This window comes from Saccopteryx bilineata, chromosome 3 (genome assembly GCF_036850765.1).
Source record: "Saccopteryx bilineata isolate mSacBil1 chromosome 3, mSacBil1_pri_phased_curated, whole genome shotgun sequence".
NCBI classification, from domain to species: Eukaryota; Metazoa; Chordata; class Mammalia; order Chiroptera; family Emballonuridae; genus Saccopteryx; species Saccopteryx bilineata.
The window spans coordinates 12,927,324-12,948,617 of NC_089492.1; the positions used below are offsets into that span (position 1 = coordinate 12,927,324).

The 21,294-nt window shown below is 43.5% G+C and overlaps 1 protein-coding gene across 5 annotated transcripts in view; it reads left to right on the forward strand.

The window, feature by feature from the left end:
- Nucleotides 1–21,294, forward strand: part of MTSS1 (MTSS I-BAR domain containing 1) — a 158,653-nt gene that overhangs the window by 20,551 nt on the left and 116,808 nt on the right. For all 5 annotated transcript variants that reach the window (XM_066265684.1, XM_066265689.1, XM_066265686.1 and 2 more), the window contains 2 exons: nucleotides 2,580–2,641; nucleotides 14,449–14,522. In XM_066265684.1, the coding sequence (XP_066121781.1) occupies nucleotides 2,580–2,641; nucleotides 14,449–14,522 (136 nt within the window). The remainder of the gene's footprint in view (nucleotides 1–2,579; nucleotides 2,642–14,448; nucleotides 14,523–21,294) is intronic.

The following is a 21,294-nucleotide window of genomic DNA, read 5'->3' on the forward strand; positions in this document are numbered from 1 at the left end:
CTGTGCATGCATATTGGTGTCAGTAGCTCAGGTGTAGCTGCCTAAGGGCCTCTGCCAGGAACCAATCAGACAGGATCCCTGACCTGGTGCAGCTTAGCATCCCGTGGGAGCAAACTGCGGCCTGTGAAAACCTGGAGGCCTGCAGCTGGGCTGCACAGGTCTCAGGTGCACAGGTGCAGACTGATGGGTGTGGGCTAGCAGCTTGTGCGCAAGGGGCTTTGGGGTTCGGATGGAATGTAAATCCATGGTGCTCTTGTAACCAGAACCTCTAATTTGACCTTAAATTTTCATTGTAGCGACTTTGTTTTTATGAGAATGCTACGTGACCTTATTAAAAACTAGCAACAACAAAAATACCCCAACTCGGCCCTGGCCGGTTGGCTCAGTGGTAGAGCGTCGGCCTGGCGTGCAGAGGTCCCGGGTTCAATTCCCGGCCAGGGCACACAGGAGAGGCGCCCATCTGCTTCTCCACCCCTCTCCCTCTCCTTCCTCTCTGTCTATCTCTCCCCCTCCCGTAGCCGAGGTTCCATTGGAGCAAAGATGGCCCGGGCGCTGGGGATGGCTCCTTGGCCACTGCACCAGGCACTAGAGTGGCTCTGGTCGCAACAGAGCGACGCCCTGGAGGGGCAGAGCATCGCCCCCTGGTGGGCAGAGCATCGCTGCCTGGTGGGCATGCCCAGTGGATCCTGGTCAGGCACATGCGGGAGTCTGTCTGACTGTCTCTCCCTGTTTCCAGCTTCAGAAAAATACAAAAAAAAAAAAAAAATACCCCAACTCTGGCCAGAGATGAAAGTACAAACAAGAAGATAACACATTGGTCTAAATCTTGGCTCCCAGAAACAGCCCATTTTAATATTTGGTAGGCAGTTTTCCAGTTATCTCTCTGTACATTTTCAGATAGCTAGAGAAATATATACATGGGCACTTTCATAACAGGGTGTTCATGCTCTGCGTGATATTTTCAAAATAAAAATATATTTACTATATTTAATTTTGCTTTCATTTAACTGAAGAATTGAAACTGAAGTGTGGAGTAATACCAGACATTCCTCTAAAGCAGTGGTTCTTAACTGGGATCATTTTGCCCCGAAGGGGACATCTGGCAATGTCTGGAGACATTTTTGGTTGTCACAGATCTTGGTTGTCTGTGAATGGTACTGGCACCTCGTGAACACAAGTCAAGGATACTGTTAGACGTCCTGCAGTGCACAGGACAGCCTCCTACAAAAAAGAATTATCTGGCCTAAAGTGTCGGTCGTGGCAAGGTTGAGAAACTGCTCTAAGAGTAAGGAAAAAATAAAGATTCTTAAAACCATGAAGATGGTGAAATTAACTTAAGTTTTAGCTCAGTTGCCATCTTAGACTACTTTGATTGGGCTTCTGTAATGAAAGATGTGATGATTAACTTCAGGATATAGTTTCCCCCCTCCTGTCCTTAACAACAAATTCAGGAGGTGGCCTGTGTTGTTTGTACCATGTTAAGGTTCATAGCTTTTGCATTCTGCCCTGCTGCCGTAACTCCCAAGGTGTTTAGTCTTAGTTCTCTATTTAAATGATTCAGTGCCAACCGTCACTTCTGTAACCATGGTTTCTGTTTTTCTGGGTGTGTTTTGCATCACCTCTTGGTTGGTTGGCTACTTGATCCCAATATAAGTGTAATGCTGATGTGCAGGACGGTGCCGGGCCCCGCTCTGGTTTGGCCATGGCAGTATTGTACCTGCAGGTTTGGGTTTGGGTCTGGGTCTGAGCACCTTGCTTAGAACAAAGAGTAGGGAGACACGATGGAGTGTTTCCAGGATGCTGTGAAGCAGGGGCCCCGGTGGAGACAGAATTGCACGTGGGTGGCTGGAAGAAGGAAAGCTGTGGTGAATAAGGTGGTTATCCTCAGTTCTCTGAAAAGACTTCCATGTGGAAACAGGAGTGCTTTTAACTCTGCAGTTGCCCAGAAGGTTCGAATGAGGGCTGTATGGATATATATTATAGGGCAGGGTAGCAAATACAGGCTGCCACGGGGGTGGGTGGGTGGCGCGTTCACTGTTAGCTGAAATGTGCTGGGGAACCACCTGTTGCCATGTTGTACATAGATGTTGGGTTTGAGCCGTCAGTAGGGTTGTTATATTGATATATATTTAGGTAACTTCCCAACCTGGAGATTCTGATTGCCTAATAACGCTTCCCATTAGCCACCTGTCCTGGGGAGGAGTCCTGGTCACTCTGGTTCCCTCTTCCCTGCCATGTGGGATAAGAGAGCCAACAGCCAGGGCCATGATCAGGTGGTTCAAGGCAGAGAGACTTGAATATCTGCACATCTTGAACTTGGACCCACCATCTATTGACTCAAGAAAGTGATGCCTCAATGGGTGTATTAGATTCTGCCCAACATGTTGCAGCTGGTCTAGATGACAGGGGTGGAGCACAGTCTAAACCCAGTCCTGCGCCGATGCGTTGCTATACACCCTGGGTGGCATACCACAGGCTGCAGAGGAAGAGGGCATACACAGATTGGGCGTTGTGCTATTGTCTTAATCAGAGGTCTCTCACAGCATGACTTACTGATGGACGGCTTTGTTTTGTTGTAGGGGAGCTATCCAGTTTGGGAAGATTTCATAAACAAAGCAGGAAAACTACAGTCCCAGCTTCGGTAAGTAGAAGCATGTCGCCTGCAGGAAAATGGGTGTCCAGAGGATGGAAGAGGGAGGCCTCAAGGGGCAGATTGGGGTTAACGTGGGAAGTGTCCCCTATAGCGAAGCATGTGATGGGTTCTGATTTGAACATTGCACCTTAACTAGCTGTAGGTCTGGCCTCTGATCCCCGCATATAAAGTTAAACTCATCTGTTCTGCCTCCTTCCACAGGAACTTTGAGAGTTAAATGGGGAATTACAGGTAAAGTAAAAATGGGCAGCATGTATAGAGCACTCACTATGTGCCAGGCATGTGAACATAATTAAATCTTACAACCCCAAGTGCTAAGTACAGTTATTATCCCCATTTTACTGATGAGGAAACTGAGGCACAGGTAAGCTGAATAACCTTTCCAAAGTCACACAGCTGGTAAAGGACAGGGACTTGAATATAGGGAGTTTGGCTCCAGAGTCCATTCTGCTTACTCTATTCTTGTCAAGAGTTTAAAACTTAGTGTTGACTATTGTAGAATCCCATTTACATGAAATGTCTAGAAAAAGCAAATCTGTAGAGACAGATGTAGATTTTGTGGTTGCCTGGGGTCAGGGATAGAAAAGAAGTTTGACTACAAATGGGGCATGAGGGATCTTTTTTGGGGTGATGGAAATATTCTAAAATTGGACTGTGGTGGTGGTTCCATAACTCTAAATTTATTAAAAAATTGTTGACTCATAGATTTAAAGAGGTGAATTTTTACGGTATACAAATTATGCCTCGATGCGACTGCTCAAGAAACAGTAAGGTTTGGTGCTGATCTGCTCCAAGGGGCTATTGTTAGTGCCTCGTCTCATGCTTGTTCATGTATCATTTGGTAAGAAATAGAAAATACATCAACATCTTGTGAAACCTAAGTGCTCGTCCATCAGTGGGAAGAAGGCATCCTTTTGCACTTTGTGGGTGCTCCACGAGGGATGGGACATTTAAAAAAACAGTTTCATGACTCTTGTTCATGGCATTTGGGGGATGATAGGTTGGCTTGGATGTAGGAGGCTGGTTTTCCAGAGAACAAAGCAGGTAGGTATTTTTTAGGATCAAAATCTATGTGGATGGCGGAGAGAGGACAGAAGGATGACATGGTGCTCTTGGCGCTTTGCCTGTGGACACCAGGGCTTACTGCCCACAGCTTTGGCCACGGGACTGGATGTTGCCGGGCTCCCCTGGAAGTCAGGAGAGAAGAACTCAGGGGGTGGTGGAGTTTTCCTTTCAGTCCTGCACCTTCCGGTGGCCCGGGATTCCCATCCACGAACCTGGGATTTCCAGAGCTAGGAGTGGGCTTCTGGGTAAACGGTGGGCTCCTTCTCCACCTGGCAAGACCTTTACCATTTCTTTGCTCAAAAAATTGTGGTTACTTAACGCCAAACCGGATCCAAACTCCTCTGCTAGGAATGCCAAGACCCTGCACCTTATTTATTTCGCCCCTGCTCCCCATCTCTGCCACTGTTATCATTTATTTCAAATAGGTTAGCCTCCGTCCTGTGGGCGTTCTCCTGTAGTAAAACAATAAAACGTGTATTTACCACCCCCCCACACACACACATATTTTTTCTTATCTGGCCTCATTTAATTGTCCGGCAAGCTTTCAGGGTTGACCAAGGAAAAGATACCCTTTCCTTTTTCCCAGTGAGGAAGCCAGAGCTAACAATAATTAACCGATGAAACATACAAAGTGAGACTTAGAGCCATCTTATCTTATCCCAGCTGGTACAGAGTACGTTTTATATGTTTAAACAACATTTTAGGTCTCCTGAGTGCGAGGGCCATTTCTTTACTTTGTCGTGCCTGCTAAAGAAGGCACTACGGGGGCCTCACGTGCATGGTGTCGTGTCTGTGTTCGAGAAAAGATGAAGATGAGACCGTAGAAGAGGCGGATGAGTCTGGGGAATCCTCAGCTGGATCGCTTCCTTCTGCTGCCCGTGGTTGCATGTTTGTTCTGCCCCATCCGAGAGGGCTAAGGTGTCTTGTGACAACAGCAGGCAGAGAAATGTGACTCACTGGAAGGCAGTGTTTAAAAGCTGTTAATTTGTCGCACTTGACCACCGTCCTCATTTTCAGTGGAGCCCAGCTGACGTGTAATGCGCAAGGCACCACTGCAGCAGGCTCATTAAATTTGGATGATCAGCATCGACTCGAATGAGAATAAATCCAGCCACGGTGTCAGATATTAACTGTAAATCAGAGTGAGCTATTTATAAATCCTAGGATGTTTGATCAAGCTCACTTTTCCAGGGTTCGCATTTGACGTCAGATCGTTGATTAATTTTGGTTTTGTTTTTTTATGTCATTAGAAAATTTTTTTTAAGCATTATGCTTTCTTGCTCTACTGGAAAATAGCAAGCCTTATTTTGAAGTTTGGCTCTAAGGACTTGCCCAGGTGTTCCAGTGACCATGCCCAGCACCTCTGGGGACCTTTTGTTTTCTAGCCATTGTTGTTTGTATTTAAAGGCCGTTGCTTTTTCTCCGTTTTGAACTTTTTCCTTTATAACAGCGGTTCTCAACCTGTGGGTCGCGACCCCTGTGTTTTTCCGATGGTTTTAGGCGACCCCTGTGTTTTGGTCGTTCGACCCCCGCCGGGGTCGCGACCCACAGGTTGAGAACCGCTGCTTTATAATGTTATTCTCATCTTCCTTCAGCAGCTTTTATTCTTAGGGATGTTCAGTAAAGACTGGATTCGTATGTGGAATCCTTGGAAATTAGCATCAGGCTAAAGCTCGATTGTAAAGTGCGAATCCTGGGGCTGGCTGGCTTGTTCCGGACATCCACCACCCTGGCACGGTTCGTCGCTGAGTGACATCTTGGATCATAGCTCCCGGAACCAATAGACCACAGAATGCTCAGGGCATCATCTTCTAGTGCTCAAGAACGTGTGAGGAATTCACAATTATTTCTAGGCCAGCAAATGAGTACAGCCACTTCTCCCTATCCTTAGCTTTTAGGAATTCAGAAGATTACAGTTGAGATAGCATTCTGAGGTTGGAGAAACAGTATCACAAATCGTATTATGATTTAGAAAGAAAAGTCACATAGCCAGGCTCTTGCCTTGTGGGATGAGCATGGGACTGGGAGTCAACCAGGACTTCTCGTCCCAGCTGTGGTATGAACTGGTGAGCTTGAAGGTCCCCTTGTCGTTATGGTCTCAGTTTTTTCATCTCTAAAGTAAGTCATTTAAACTAGGTGATCTCTCGCCAAGATTCCTTCTCCAGATTCATGTATATATTACTTTCCTACTCAAAAATTAATTTTAAGTGACGTCACGGAAATGGCGCCGTGAGCAGCGTGTCCGACAGCTCTCCCCTAAATCACAACAAATTTATCAACTAGAAACAGAAAAATTTATCCTCGGAGCATTCCGGAGTTCCACACAAACTGATAGCGAAAGGACTGTTATCACTTGAATCTGAGAGGAGGGTGTGGAGAAATCTACCACAGGGACGTTCTTTCAAACCGCAAGGAAGTGCGCCTGTGGTGAGTCAGCCCATACTTGGGAGCCGCGAGCTGCCGCGAGCGGCCGCAGCGAGCCGCCACCGCGAGCAGCCGCCGCGTGCCCGGTCCTGTTGAACACCGCTGACGTTCCCAGCGCCCGCACACTGCGAGTGGGGGTCGCCGGCCACCGGTGCCCGGAGTGCCCCATTCGCGCGCATGCCTTGGGCATTCCACGCGCCCAGGGCGCCCTGCTGGCCCGCACACCCAGGGGGCTCCATTATCCTGCGCCTGGTGCGGTCCAGCCGCCAGCGGCAGGGCGAGCGGGAGAGGCTTGGGAGATTCTCTCCGTGGGCGGGGCACCTCACCCAGCCATTCAAGCTAACAATCAAGCGTTGGGGGAGGGGCGCGCGCAGGCAGCCTAAAATACCTTCAGAAGCACAGCTGCGACCCAATCACTGAAATTAGCTTAACCCATGAAATCTGCGCACCCTCGGTTCTAATTGATAAGATCTCTCTCAGTTCAGCGATCGAAGACAAGAGGCGTGATATTTTTTAGTGCCTCTCGCTAAAGGGGCGGGGGCAACTTCTGATTGATAGAGCCTCCATATTCAGGGATAAACGCTAACAAGAAGGTCTTGGCAGATAATAAGATCTATACTACACTAGTCGCAAGCAGAGACTAGTGCCTCTTCTTCCCTGCAAAAACAGGCTACAAAGTGTGGAAAGCCTGGGTTGAGAAGTCCAACTAAATGATAGGCGCTGAACAGTCACCTTGACAACAATTGACTCCCACCCCCGCCTGATTACACTGGAGGCCCTGACTGTCAGAGCCTTTCCCAAAGCCTTGCACTGAGTGGGGATAGAGTGGGGATTTCCCAGCTCTTTGAGCCTCTTACTCCCCAGGCAGAAGCAGTTGCAGCCTTATAGCTGGATCACCAGGCTGCTAATTCAGAAAGGGGGGACTAGGAGAGAGAATCCAGGAAAGCAAACTCTCTCATCGTTGAACCTTGCAAACGCCAACAAGCCTTTACTTCCAGCAAGACTAAAGCCAATTATATGACATTGCCATAGAATCCCATCAACTGCAAATCCCTACCTAAGAGTGACACAGGGGCAGAGCCTGGGGTACAGAGTCACTGACCAGGAAGAGGGAGAGAAAAGAAAAAGGAAGAAGTTAACCTCTCAAAATCAAGAAAAACCCACAGACTTTACAACTTGATCCACTAATTTTTTTGTTGTTGTTGTTGTTGTTTGTTTCTTCTTTTTGCCTTTATTTCCTCCACCTCGGTCCTTCTATTCTCTCCCCATCTTATGCTTCCCCTTTCTTGAACTACACTACTCATGAGTGTTGCATTTTATTTTTCTTCTTCATCCTCACCCTCCTTTAAGGTTATACTCCAAAACACTTAACTCTCACTCTCTCCTCTTTTGTTTTTTTTTTTTTTTGTCTTGCTTTATTTTGTTTTTTTTCTCTTCCTATTTTATTTCTTCCTTCGTTTTTCTCTTTTTCTTATTTTTTCCTTTCTATTCGTTTTTTCTTTTCTCATTTTACTTTCCTCCCATATAATCCTCAATCACGAACAAATTAGTTAATTTGGGACTCAAGGCTTTTTTTTGGCTTTATTTCTCTTTTTTGCTTTTGTTTTTATTTTTTTTTTTCTTGTTTGTTTATTTTTGTGGCATTTTGGGTCTTCCCAACCCAAGGTCTCCATTGTATTTAGTCTTCGCTCCACTTAATACAACAGATTTTTACTTATTTTTATTTTTTCTTCTTTATTATTCTTTTTTGGTCCTTTTTTCTGGTTCCCTCTTATCCCTCTCATTATATCTCTTAGTTGACCATCACTTACAAGCAAATCATCTTATGCTTGTCTAAGATTTTCTTCCTTTTTTTTTTTTGCATTTAGTAGGTCCCTACTCCCTTTTTTTTTTGCCCCTTGAACTCTTCACCCCAAATCAGGCCCTCCATTATAGGCACGATATTTCCCTGAGAAGGGGAGAGGAGGGAAAGAGAAGAGAGAAAAAAAGGGGGAAATAATAAATTATTACTGTTTTTTTTTGTGGGGTGTTTTACCCTTTTTTTTTTTTTTTTTTTTTTTACTTTTTACTCTTTATTAATTCTAATTAGTGCTATCAATAAGACCACCCTCAGATGCCGATAAGAAAGAGGAAATCAAATATTATGGATACAAAAGAAAGAGAGGTAACACAAATAGATGTGGAAAAATCTATGGAGAAAAGACTTAACATATTGGAAGCCTTGGAGCTAAATGGCAGAGAATTTAAAATAGAAATATTAAAAATACTCAGAGATATACAAGAAAACACAGAAAGGCAATATAGGGAGATCAGAAAACAACTCAATGAACACAAAGAATATATTACCAAGGAAATTGAAACTATAAAAACAAATCAAACAGAAATGAAAAACTCAATTCACGAGCTGAAAAACGAGGTAACAAGCTTAGCTAACAGAACAGCCCAGATTGAAGATAGGATTAGTGAAATAGAAGACAAACAACTTGAGGCACAACAGAGAGAAGAAGAAAGAGACTCAAAAATAATAAAAAACGAGAAAGCCCTACAGGAATTGTCTGACTCCATCAGAAAGAATAACATAAGAATAATAGGTATATCAGAGGGAGAAGAGAAAGAAAATGGAATGGAGAATATACTCAAACAAATAATAGACGAGAACTTCCCAAGCCTGTGGAAGGAACTAAAGCCTCAAATTCAAGAAGCAAACAGAACACCAAGTTTTCTTAACCCCAACAAACCCACTCCAAGGCACATCATAATAAAGATGACACAAACCAATGACAAAGAAAAAATTCTCAAGGCAGCCAGGGAAAAGAAGAGTACAACATATAAAGGAAGGCCTATTAGATTATCATCAGATTTCTCAGCAGAAACTCTACAAGCTAGAAGAGAGTGGACCCCAATATTTAAAGCCCTGAAAGAGAGGAACTTTCAGCCAAGAATACTATAGCCATCAAAGCTATCCTTCAAGTATGAAGGAGATATAAAAACATTCACAAATACAGAAAAGATGAGAGAATTTATCAACAGAAAGCCCCCACTCCAGGAAATACTAAAGGGGGTTTTCCAACCAGATTCAAAGAACAAAAGAAAACAACACCACAAGTAACAGCTCCACCAAGAACACAATAAAACCAAACTTAAACTGTGACAACAAAGGAAAAAAAAGGGGGGAGAGGATGCAGATTAACAGTAGCAAAGGATGATGAAGTGCAGAAATACTTATAAGATAGGGCACTACAATGAATATGGTAGGTACCCTTTTCATTACTTAATGGTAACCACCCTTAAAAAAACCACCACAAAAACACTTGACTTAAAAAAGGTAGCAACAGAGGAAAGAAGTATGGAACACAAACAAACAAAAACAAATGATAGAAAAACAAAAGAGAAGAATCAAACTAGATACAAAACTAACAGAAAGCAATTTATAAAATGGCAGTAGGGAACCCACAAGTGTCAATAATTACACTAAATGTAAATGGATTAAACTTACCAATAAAAAGACACAGAGTAGCAGAATGGATTAAAAAAGAAAATCCAACTATATGCTGCCTACAAGAAACACATCTAAGCAACAAGGATAAAAACAAATTCAAAGTGAAAGGCTGGAAAACAATACTCAAGCAAACAACACCCAAAAAAAAGCAGGCGTAGCAATACTCATATCTAATAATGCTGACTACAAGACAGAAAAAGTACTCAGAGACAAAAATGGTTATTTCATAATGATTAAGGGGAAATTGAATCAAGAAGACATAACAATCCTTAATATATATGCACCAAACCAAGGAGCACCAAAATATATAAGACAGCTACTTATTGACCTTAAAACAAAAACTAACAAAAATACAATCATACTTGGAGACCTCAATACACCGCTGACGGCTCTAGATCGGTCATCCAAACAGAGAATCAATAAAGATATAGTGGCCTTAAACGAAATACTAGAACACCTGGATATGATAGACATCTACAGGACACTTCATCCCAAAGCGACAGAGTATACATTTTTCTCTAGTGTACATGGAACATTCTCAAGAATTGACCATATGTTGGGCCACAAAGGCAATATCAGCAAATTTAGAAAAATTGAAATTGTACCAAGCATATTTTCTGATCATAAAGCCTTGAAACTAGAATTCAACTGCAAAAAAGAGGGGGAAAAACCCACAAAAATGTGGAAACTAAACAACATACTTCTAAAAAATGAATGGGTCAAAGAAGAAATAAGCGCAGAAATCAAAAGATATATACAGACAAATGAAAATGAAAATACGACATATCAGAATCTCTGGGATGCAGCAAAAGCAGTAATAAGAGGAAAGTTCATATCACTTCAGGCCTATATGAACAAACAAGAGAGAGCCGAAGTAAACCACTTAACTTCCCACCTTAAGGAACTAGAAAAAGAAGAACAAAGACAACCCAAAACCAGCCGAAGAAAGGAGATAATAAAAATCAGAGCAGAAATAAATGAAATAGAGAACAGAAAAACTATAGAAAAAATCAATAAAACAAGGAGCTGGTTCTTTGAAAAGATCAACAAAATTGACAAACCCTTGGCAAGACTCACCAAGGAAAAAAGACACAGGACTCAAATAAATAAAATCCAAAATGAAAGAGGAGAGATCACCACAGACATCATAGAAATACAAAGAATTATTGTAGAATACTATGAAAAATTATATGCCACCAAATACAACAATCTAGAAGAAATGGATAAGTTCCTAGAACAATACAACCTTCCTAGACTGAGTCATGAAGAAGCAGAAAGCCTAAACAGACCAATCAGCAGGGAGGAAATAGAAAAAACTATTAAAAATCTCCCCAAAAATAAAAGTCCAGGCCCAGACGGTTATACTAGTGAATTCTATCAAACATTCAAAGAAGACTTGGTTCCTATTCTACTCAAAGTCTTCCAAAAAATTGAAGAAGAAGCAATACTTCCAAACACATTTTATGAGGCCAACATAACCCTCATACCAAAACCTGGCAAGGATGGCTCAAAGAAAGAAAACTACAGACCAATATCTCTAATGAATACAGATGCTAAAATACTAAACAAAATACTGGCAAACCGAATACAACAACATATTAAAAAAATAATACATCATGATCAAGTGGGATTCATCCCAGAATCTCAAGGATGGTTCAACATACGCAAAACGGTTAACGTAATACACCATATCAACAAAACAAAGAACAAAAACCACATGATCTTATCAATAGATGCAGAAAAGACTTTTGATAAAATACAACACAATTTTATGTTTAAGACTCTCAACAAAATGGGTATAGAAGGAAAATATCTCAACATGATAAAGGCCATATATGATAAACCATCAGCCAACATCCTATTAAACGGCATAAAACTGAGGACTTTCTACCTTAAATCAGGAACAAGACAGGGTTGTCCACTCTCTCCACTCTTATTCAACGTGGTGCTAGAAGTTCTGGCCAGAGCAATTAGACAAGACAAAGAAATAAAAGGCATCCATATCTGAAAAGAAGAAGTAAAGCTATCACTTTTTGCTGATGATATGATCCTATACATCGAAAACCCGAAGGACTCCACAAAAAGATTATTAGAAACAATAAACCAATACAGTAAGGTCGCAGGATACAAAATTAACATACAAAAGTCCATAGCCTTTCTATATGCCAACAATGAAATATTAGAAAACGAACTCAAAAAAATAATCCCCTTCACGATTGCAACAAAAAAAAATAAAATACCTAGGAATAAACATAACAAAGAACGTAAAGGACCTATATAATGAAAATTACAAAGCATTGTTAAGGGAAATCGAAAAAGATACAATGAGATGGAAAAATATTCCTTGTTCTTGGATAGGAAGAATAAATATAATCAAAATGGCCATATTACCCAAAGCAATATACAAATTTAATGCAATTCCCATCAAAATCCCTATGAGATTTTTTAAAGAAATGGAACAAAAAATCATCAGATTTATATGGAACTATAAAAAACCCCGAATAGCCAAAACAATCCTAAGGAAAAAGAATGAAGCTGGGGGCATTACAATACCTGACTTTAAACTATATTATAGGGCCACGATAATCAAAACAGCATGGTATTGGCAGAAAAATAGACACTCAGACCAATGGAACAGAATAGAAAGCCCAGAAATAAAACCACATATATATGGTCAAATAATCTTTGATAAAGGGGCCAACAACACACAATGGAGAAAAGAAAGCCTCTTCAACAAATGGTGTTGGGAAAACTGGAAAGCCACATGCAAAAGAATGAAACTCGACTACAGCCTGTCCCCGTGTACTAAAATTAATTCAAAATGGATCAAAGACCTAAATATAAGACCTGAAACAATAAAGTACATAGAAGAAGACATAGGTACTAAAATCATGGACCTGGGTTTTAAAGAACATTTTATGAACTTGACTCCAATGGCAAGAGAAGTGAAGGCAAAGATAAATGAATGGGACTACATCAGAATTAAAAGTTTTTGCTCAGCAAGAGAAACTGATATCAAAATAAACAGACAGCCAACTATATGGGAACTGATATTTTCAAACGACAGCTCAGATAAGGGCCTAATATCCAAAATTTACAAAGAACTCATAAAACTCAACAACAAACAAACAAACAATCCAATAAAAAAATGGGAAGAGGACATGAACAGACACTTCTCCCAGGAAGAGATACAAATGGCCAACAGATATATGAAAAGATGCTCAGCTTCATTAGTTATTAGAGAAATGCAAATCAAAACTACAATGAGATACCACCTCACTTCTGTTAGATTAGCTATTATCAACAAGACGGGTAATAGCAAATGTTGGAGAGGCTGTGGAGAAAAAGGAACCCTCATTCACTGTTGGTGGGACTGTAAAGTAGTACAACCATTATGGAGGAAAGTATGGTGGTTCCTCAAAAAACTGCAAATAGAACTACCTTATGACCCAGCAATCCCTCTACTGGGTATATCCCCAAAATCTCAGAAACATTGATACGTGAAGACACATGTAGCCCCATGTTCATTGCAGCACTGTTCACAGTGGCCAAGACATGGAAACAACCAAAAAGTCCTTCAATAGAAGACTGGATAAAGAAGATGTGGCACATATACACTATGGAATACTACTCAGCCATAAGAAATGATGACATCAGATCATTTACAGCAAAATGGTGGGATCTTGATAACATTATAAGGAGTGAAATAAGTAAATCAGAAAAAAACAAGAACTACATGATTCCATACATTGGTGGAACATAAAAATGAGACTAAGAGACATAGACAAGAGTGTGGTGGTTACCAAGGGTGGGGGGGGAGGGAGGACATGGGAGGGAGGGAGGGAGAGAGTTAGGGGGAGGGGGAGGGGCACAGAGAACTAGATAGAGGGTGACGGAGGACAATCTTACTTTGGGCGAGGGGTTTGCAACATAATTTAATGACAAAATAACCTAGACATGTTTTCTTTGAATATATGTACCCTGATTTATTAATGTCATCCCATTACCATTAATAAAAATTTATTAAAAAAAAATTAATTTTAGGCCCTGGCCGGTTGGCTCAGTGGTAGAGCGTCGGCCTGGTGTGCGGAAGTCCCGGGTTCGACTCCCAGCCAGGGCACACAGGAGAAGCGCCCATCTGCTTCTCCACCCCTCCCCCTTTCCTTCCTCTCTGTCTCTCTCTTCTCCTCCTGCAGCCAATGCTCCATTGGAGCAAAGATGGCCCGGGCACTGGGGATGGCTCCATGGCCTCTGCCTCAGGCGCTAGAATGGCTCTGGTCGCAACAGAGCACTGCCCCAGATAGGCAGAGCATTGCCCCCTGGTGGGCGTGCCGGGTGGATCCTGGTCGGGCGCATGCGGGAGTCTGTCTGACTGCCTCCCCGTTTCCAGCTTCAGAAAAATACAAAAAAATAAAAAAATAAAAAAATTAATTTTACTGGTATCATTTATGTATTTTTTAAATAACGTCTTTCTTTTTGGTAGAAACACCTGTCTTTTCCTCCTTTGTGAAATTTCAGCTGGTAGTAATTGTATCCTGCCAGGTGAAACGGGATAGGAAGAAATCGCCAGCATTTACTGACTAGCACCAAACAAGCTGGACGGTACCGGGGCAGAGTGCTGTGAATACGAGAAGGAGTCCTCCCTGAGGAGGAAGTGGGTCCACAGAGCGAGAGCTGTCCTTGTCCGGTTGGGTCGTTTCTCCTAGAAGACAACTGCCGTCCCCAGCCGAGGCTTGAGCCCTTTGGCTCTGATGAATTTGCCAGGGAGAGACATTCCTCATGCTTTTGTCATCTGTTTGTATTTTAGGACAACAGTAGTAGCAGCAGCTGCCTTCTTGGACGCCTTTCAGAAAGTGGCTGACATGGCTACCAACACACGTGGTAAGCAGATGGAGGGGAGGCTTCCAGCCCGAGCTGGACTCAGATTCGGCATGTGTACTCTCTCCCTGGGGGCGGCTTCACGGGGCAGGCAGACTAAGTGATCAGAGCTTAGCTGACTCACATTTAAAAGTTGTGTGTTTTTTTTTAAACCCTGGAGTTCCACCTATGAGAAGCGGCAAAGTTCTCCAGGTGAGAAGAAAGCACAAGCGAAGAAGCATGGAAAATAAAGGAAAAGGGCCCTCTGAGGCATAAGGTGGCCTGATGTGCTTTCTGGTCACTGTGAGCACTGTGCTGGCTGTAGAGCCTTGAGTGACACAGCTGGTTGTGACTTGATTTCCCCCTTTCACAGGGGTTGTCCTGAGCTTCTCCTTCACTCCCTGAGGAATGGGAGGCAGTAGGAACGAGTGCCTAGACCATTTTTTCGGGGTTCCCTAAAACGAGGAGCCCTTGGCTAAGGCACTGTCCTGGTGTGTTGTGTTGGTGTCTCCCCAAGTTGACTACAGACCCCTTGAGGTACAGACTGACTTCTTCATTGCTACACCCCCCCATACCAAAGTGCCTAAAACACAGGAAATATATATAGTATGTAAATTAAATCAACAGAAAGAAAAAAAAATCTTTTGAACTATTTTAATGGTTTCAGTGAGTGCTGAAACATACAAAAGACACATAATCACATGTGAAAGATACAGAAAATAAAACAGACACCCCTGTGTCCACCACCACTGTTGAAAATCCACCACCAGCCGTAACACAGAAACCTCTGTCCAAGGGGCGTGGCCTCCGGCTCGTGCCCAGGCCGAGGACCTCTCCTGCCTCTGGTTGCCGGATCGCTCAGGGTCTGCTTGCACACTGACAGCTACCTGCTTGGTCCCCTCATTAACTGTGGTGACGTTGGAAAATGTGGGCGTTGGGGGGGTTGCGCCCAGTCAGATGAGAGTTTGGCTTCTCTGAAGCGTATCCTGGGCCCCTGTGATGGGCTTCAGTAAGCACCCATTTCCCATAGGGGTTTAGTTCAACATGCGAGTGAATTTGCAGTGAGCACGCTTCTCATTCATTCCAGACACTTGAAAACTGCTGACGTGTCAGGCACTATCTTGGGGTCACAAAAATCACTTCATTGCTCTCCTGGTCCTGGAGGAGCTTACAAGTGAACAGGGGGAAATGCCACGCGCAAGTCAAGAACTTCAGTGTAGAAATAATGCGCTTGCTGTGGTAACAGTGGCGGAACAGAGTGACGGGGGAAAGTGAGGCCTGGCCTGTGGTGGCGCAGTGCATGAAGCATGGACCTGGAATGCTGAGGTCACCGGTTTGAACCCTGGGCTTGCCAGGTCAAGGCACATACGAGAAGCAATTATGAGTTGATGCTTTCTGTTCCTCCCTTCCCCTTTCTCCTCTCTCTAAAACCAATAAATAAAAATCTTAAAAAAAAAAAAAAGTGAGCAGTTGACTCAGCTCAGGGAGATGAGGGAGGTCTCCCTCTGATTTCTAGGATGCCAACAGTGTTCCAGAAGGTTCTCTGGGAGAATGTGATGGTGACATCAGAGCAGGGGTGCCCTTATCTGGTTTGTCAGCTTGATGTGGGCCTTCACCACTGTCTTTTTTTTTTTTTTAAAGCTCTTTAAAAATTATGGCATAGTTTATATGTCCATTATAGAAACTGTATAAAGAAGAATATAACATTGAAGCCAGTCTTCACCATTGTTAGTGTTATTGGGTCTGTTTTAGAATATTTTCTAATACATCACCGGTCTCTGGAACTGGACCTGTCAGTTGTATTGATGTCTTTCTAGAATAGCCATTGGAATGTGTCTTTTTTTTTTTTAAAAAAAATGCTGTACTATTTTAAAGAACTTAAATACCTGACATGGCATTTTCTGAGGTCCGGTGAGTCACAAGCTTTTACATTTTAATGTTTAATTATTGGATGGACCCGAGAGGATGGACTAGGAAGACGTCCCCACTTACCCACAAACCCCTGCAGCGGGAGCCCGGGTCTCTGCAGAGGCTGCTCCCAGAGTGGTTGTCGGTGGGAAACAGGAGATCCCGCAGGTTCTTGTGGCTGAAGGGAGGGAAAGCAGCAGTTACTTGTGGGAAAAGACACCAGAAGAGCCTCTCTGTGGCGGGGACCGAGGTAGAGTGTAGGAGCGTAGAGCTGATGTATTGGACAAAATACCAAATAATGTCATAGTGAACAGACCCTGGCTTGGATATATTTTTGAAGCATTTGATTTCTGCTCATTTTTTGCGATTCCAGAATACTTCCTATCTAGCCATGTCTGGAATCCATGTGCATGGGGGGTGAGGAATAATTTCTGTGGCATGTGGGAGGGTGAGGACTCTCACGTGACCTAAAAAGTGCCTGGCTGGGGTACAAAGAAAACTGGATAGAGGGTGACGGAGGACGATCTCTCTTTGGGTGATGGGTATGCAACAAATGACAAGATAACCTGGAAATGTTTTCTTTGAATATATGTACCCTGATTTATTGATGTCACCCCATTAAATTAAAAATTTATTTATATAAAAAAAGTGCCTGGCTGATCGAAAAGAGAGATATTTTATGGAGATGACAAGAGAGAAACTTGAATGCACGCACTTCTTGTACATGCAGTAAGCATCAGAAGTGATTTTTATTAAGTCAGTTTTTCCTTAAAAATTGAAAGATAGAAAACATGCTCTTGAGTTTAAAAAATTTGTGTAACAAAATATATGAAATTAGATCCACCCTCCCAGGACCCTTTGCAGGGGTTGGGTTCGGTGTCTCGTGTGGACTTTTTCACATACATAAACACATCTGGGGGGGGGAGCTAGGTGCCAGTCAATATGTAGAATGGCATGTAAAGTATATCTGTGTGATCTTTTTCAAAAGATAGCCCAGCAGAAACGTCTTTCTTGCGCTTCCCCCCCACAGGGTATTTCCGTTCTCTTTCCGTGTCAGAACCCAAGGCTCCATCCTCCTCACTCTTTCTAGCAGCCAAATGGAATGTCAGAGTCTGGATGTAGCACAGTGTAACTGTTCTTCTATTGAGGGACATTTAGATCATCGCATTTCATTGCTAGTACGAGCTACACTGCTATTAATGCCAACGTCTGCATCCTTTTGGGGATCTACTTGCACTCTATTTTTAATGGTGTACGCACCATCAGGGGAACGATGAGTCTGTAGAAAATGCTTCAAGCTGTTTTGGTCAGCAGTAAATACGAATTTGGGCTTACGGTCGTGACAGGCTGTAACTTCGATACGGATCTATCCTCTACAGAAAGTCCAGTGTCTTGCATGGGGGTGGGGGGCTGAGATGTGTTTTTCTCAAGTCCTTCCTGCTGGAGGAGACAGGAGGGAATAGCAGTTATCCTTAAGAGCAGGTGTCCAGAATTTCCAGTTAGCAGGTCTCTGGTTTCCAATATATTGGCATTCCATATTGTTTCTCAAAGGGAACAACTCTGAAAGCTCTTTGTCCTTCGTAGCAAATATTTTGTACTAGCTGTTAATAACTATTTATAATATTTAGGAACATATTTAAAGCCAGTCCCTATAAGAGCAAAATCATTATAGTCATTAGATAACTATTGTTAAAGTAAGATGTGGAAATATGTCCTAACTCTCTTTTGCTCTATTTTTTTAAAATGAAGAGTACAAGTTGCTCTTACAATGTGTGTATTTAGGTTAATAATTAAACTATAATGGAACTTAGGAGTTTAGGAACTCAGCACCATAATACATGGTACAGTTTCATATTTTATTGATTTTGCAACTTGTGTTGAATATGAAAGTACACCTTTATCTGTGTCCTCAGCCACAAAGAAGTAGTGTCTAGGCTTTCAGTAGACTAGGAAAGCCAGACTTTGGGGGCAGAATCACCATTTCTTCTTTTCCGTGATGGGCTAGTGCGCAGTCTGTTTATAGGAGTTGAGAAATATTTGAACTGACTGGCATGCGGTTGTCTGGGTTACTTTCAAAAACAACAAAAAAAGAAAATGCACTAGGGTGGGGGGAGGCTTCTCGGTCTTCTACCATGGAGGTGGTCTGTCTTGGGGACCAGCGTCCCTACACCTGTGAGCATGCGCCCGTGCACGCCAGGGTCTGGCTCTCCATTTCAGTGTGAGGCAGGTGTGTTGCGCTGATGACATGCTCTGTCCGACTCAGCACTGGCTCTTCATGGCCACTGCGTCACTGTTTAGGTCAGCGTGGGCCTTTGAAGAGCATAGTGCTGTGTGGCTTTCCGTTTCGGCTGCCTCTCTAATTACTTTAAAGCTTTGAAGAACCATCTCAGGGATGTTTAGAGGATGATCCACCAAACCCTTAGTAAGCAGTTAAAGATCGTAAGAGGGAAGGAAATGGATCTCCAACCAACCAGGTCATCTTTAATGTGCAAAACCCTTTATACATCACTTTAAAAAAAAGGGGCATGGTTTTAACCTTGAGCGTGATGGTGCTAACCTCTGTTGAAAATGTAACACAGGCCGGGCTCTGTCCTGTGTGTTTTTACGTATATTGATTCTTTTTATTTTAACCACAGCCCTGTGAGATAGGCGCTCACGGCCTTCATTTTAGGTGATGAAATCGAGACGAGAGTTTACCTAAACTGACCAAGGTTGTGTGGTTAGTAAGCAGTGAAGCTGGAGTCTGGCCCAGAGCCTAGGATTTAATCATTAAATGACGAATCCTTATGTAAGGAGCTCCTGGATTTAGTGTAGGCTTTTTATTTGCTTAGAAGTTACTGCTCCTGAATGGATTGTGCAGCCACATGTGGCTTAATCAGACGTTTTTAGCAAAGGCCAGCTTAGGAGCACCCTAATTAAGTTAATAACAATGCATCTACCTATATAGTTTCTAAGTTTAAAAAATTGGGCTCTCCAAAGAAATTTCAGTCGCTGTACTGTTGATATTTGGCTCTGTTGACTGATGGGTTTGCCGACCCCTGGCAGCACCTTGGAGTACCCACTCGGTGGGGAGCTGGGGTGTCTGTGTTTGTCCCCTGGCCGTGCCGGCTGTGTGACCCCAAGTCATTTTATTTCACTTGTCTGGGCTTCAAGTTTCCTACCTGTCGCTGGGGTTTTCCTGGGACGCAGGGCCCTCGATGGTCCCAAGTAAGCTTATCTGGCTCTAGTATTCTACAACTTTAAATCTTGATTTGGCCCTATTTAAATCCATAAGATATGAATGAAGTCGGACGGTTTGAATTTTCTATGTTATCTTTGGAGTTTGCTCTGAAGACATAGGGAGTGGAGGAAGCAAAGCTGAGCAGAGCATAATGTGGGGAGAGAGAATTGGAAGAGAAACATGGAAACCACACGTGGGCATTTGATCTGAGCTGTAAAAGGAGTCCCCCTCAGACTTGGGCGCGAGAAGGGCGGCTCGGAGCGGGAACTCTCAGGACAGCCACGGAGGCCCAGGCGGTCCGACGCGCGTGCGCTCTCATCCGTGAGTCCGGCTCGCCAAGGCTCTGCGCGCTGCCGAGACACTCTGGAGCTCATGTCGGGCCAAACAGCCTTGGTCCTTAAAAATATGCTGCATGTTTTTAGTCTGTGTTGCCTGTGTTTAGTGGAGCTTTTGTTGAATGTTCAATGGTCTCCAGATCTGGCTGCATGGATTGTAATCATTCAAGAAATCTGTTTTAAAGTACAGATTTCAGGGTCCTGCCTCATACCTATGGGATCAGAATAACCGGGGGTCGGGGGACCTGGAAATCTCAGATTTATATAAACTTGCCAGGAGAATAAGGCCGCCCACAAGCATCTTGCCACAACGCACCTATCTGTCCAGTGACATCTCCACCCATGGCCGGCAGTTCCACCCACATTGAAATGCTCACTGTTCCCTGAAACCCTTAAAACCTTTCATCTGTTTCTGCTCGCACGTGTGCATTCCAGACCTGGAGTGCCTCCCCAGTCCACCCCCTTCCCGCCCCCTGTAGATGCCCGGGGCTCTGCTGCTCGTCTCCCAAGGCCAGGACCTACGTCCTGCTAAGCGTCTGGCATTCAGCAGGATGTAGACAGCGTGTGCACCCGGACTAGGTTCACTTGGGTGAGGCAGGCTGCTACTGCTGGGGACAGGAGCCTGCTGGGATGGAGTTTTTGGCCAGATTCCACTTGGGAGTTTAGAGTTTGAATCTCAGCGACTCCTCCCCGAGATCGCGTCTCTGGTAGAATGTGTGACTTCATATTTCGTGGGCCTGAGGAGGGCTGAGCAGTTAGTTCTGTGATGAGGCCGTGGGAAGGGGGCAGGTGGTCAGAGGTGCTGCCCTGCTGTGGCTGGGGTGGGGAGGGGGGATAGAGGGGGAGTCTTTCCCTTCGAGGGGAGGAAGTGCTGGGAAGTGGTTTCCAAGAGACAGCCAGTCTGGCTTTGTTTGCCCCCGAGTTTTATTTTAACCAGGTTGTTTAATTGAGCCCTCACCGGCCCTTAACATCTGGGTTGACTTTGGTGTTCAAGGCCTGACCTCTCTTTCATGGAAGTAGAGCCTTATTATTTCTACCTAGGAAGCTACTTAGCCACAAACTGAGGGGGGAGAGGGGGAAATTATTTTAAAAAAAAATCTTTAAAAAGCTCCTTCTCACAGGCCCGGAACTAAATATTCTTTGCATATGACCTTAAAGGAGCATGGATGCATTCATTCATTAGACTAAAAATAAAAAGGCATTAAACCGTGATCTGTGAATCTGTTGATGTGGCGATAGGCCATCAACTGCTTTTGTACTCTTACAGGTCAGTTTGGGTTCCTCGGCAATTTTTGGTTATTTTCCCTGAGAATTCTTATAGGAAAAGAGAGAA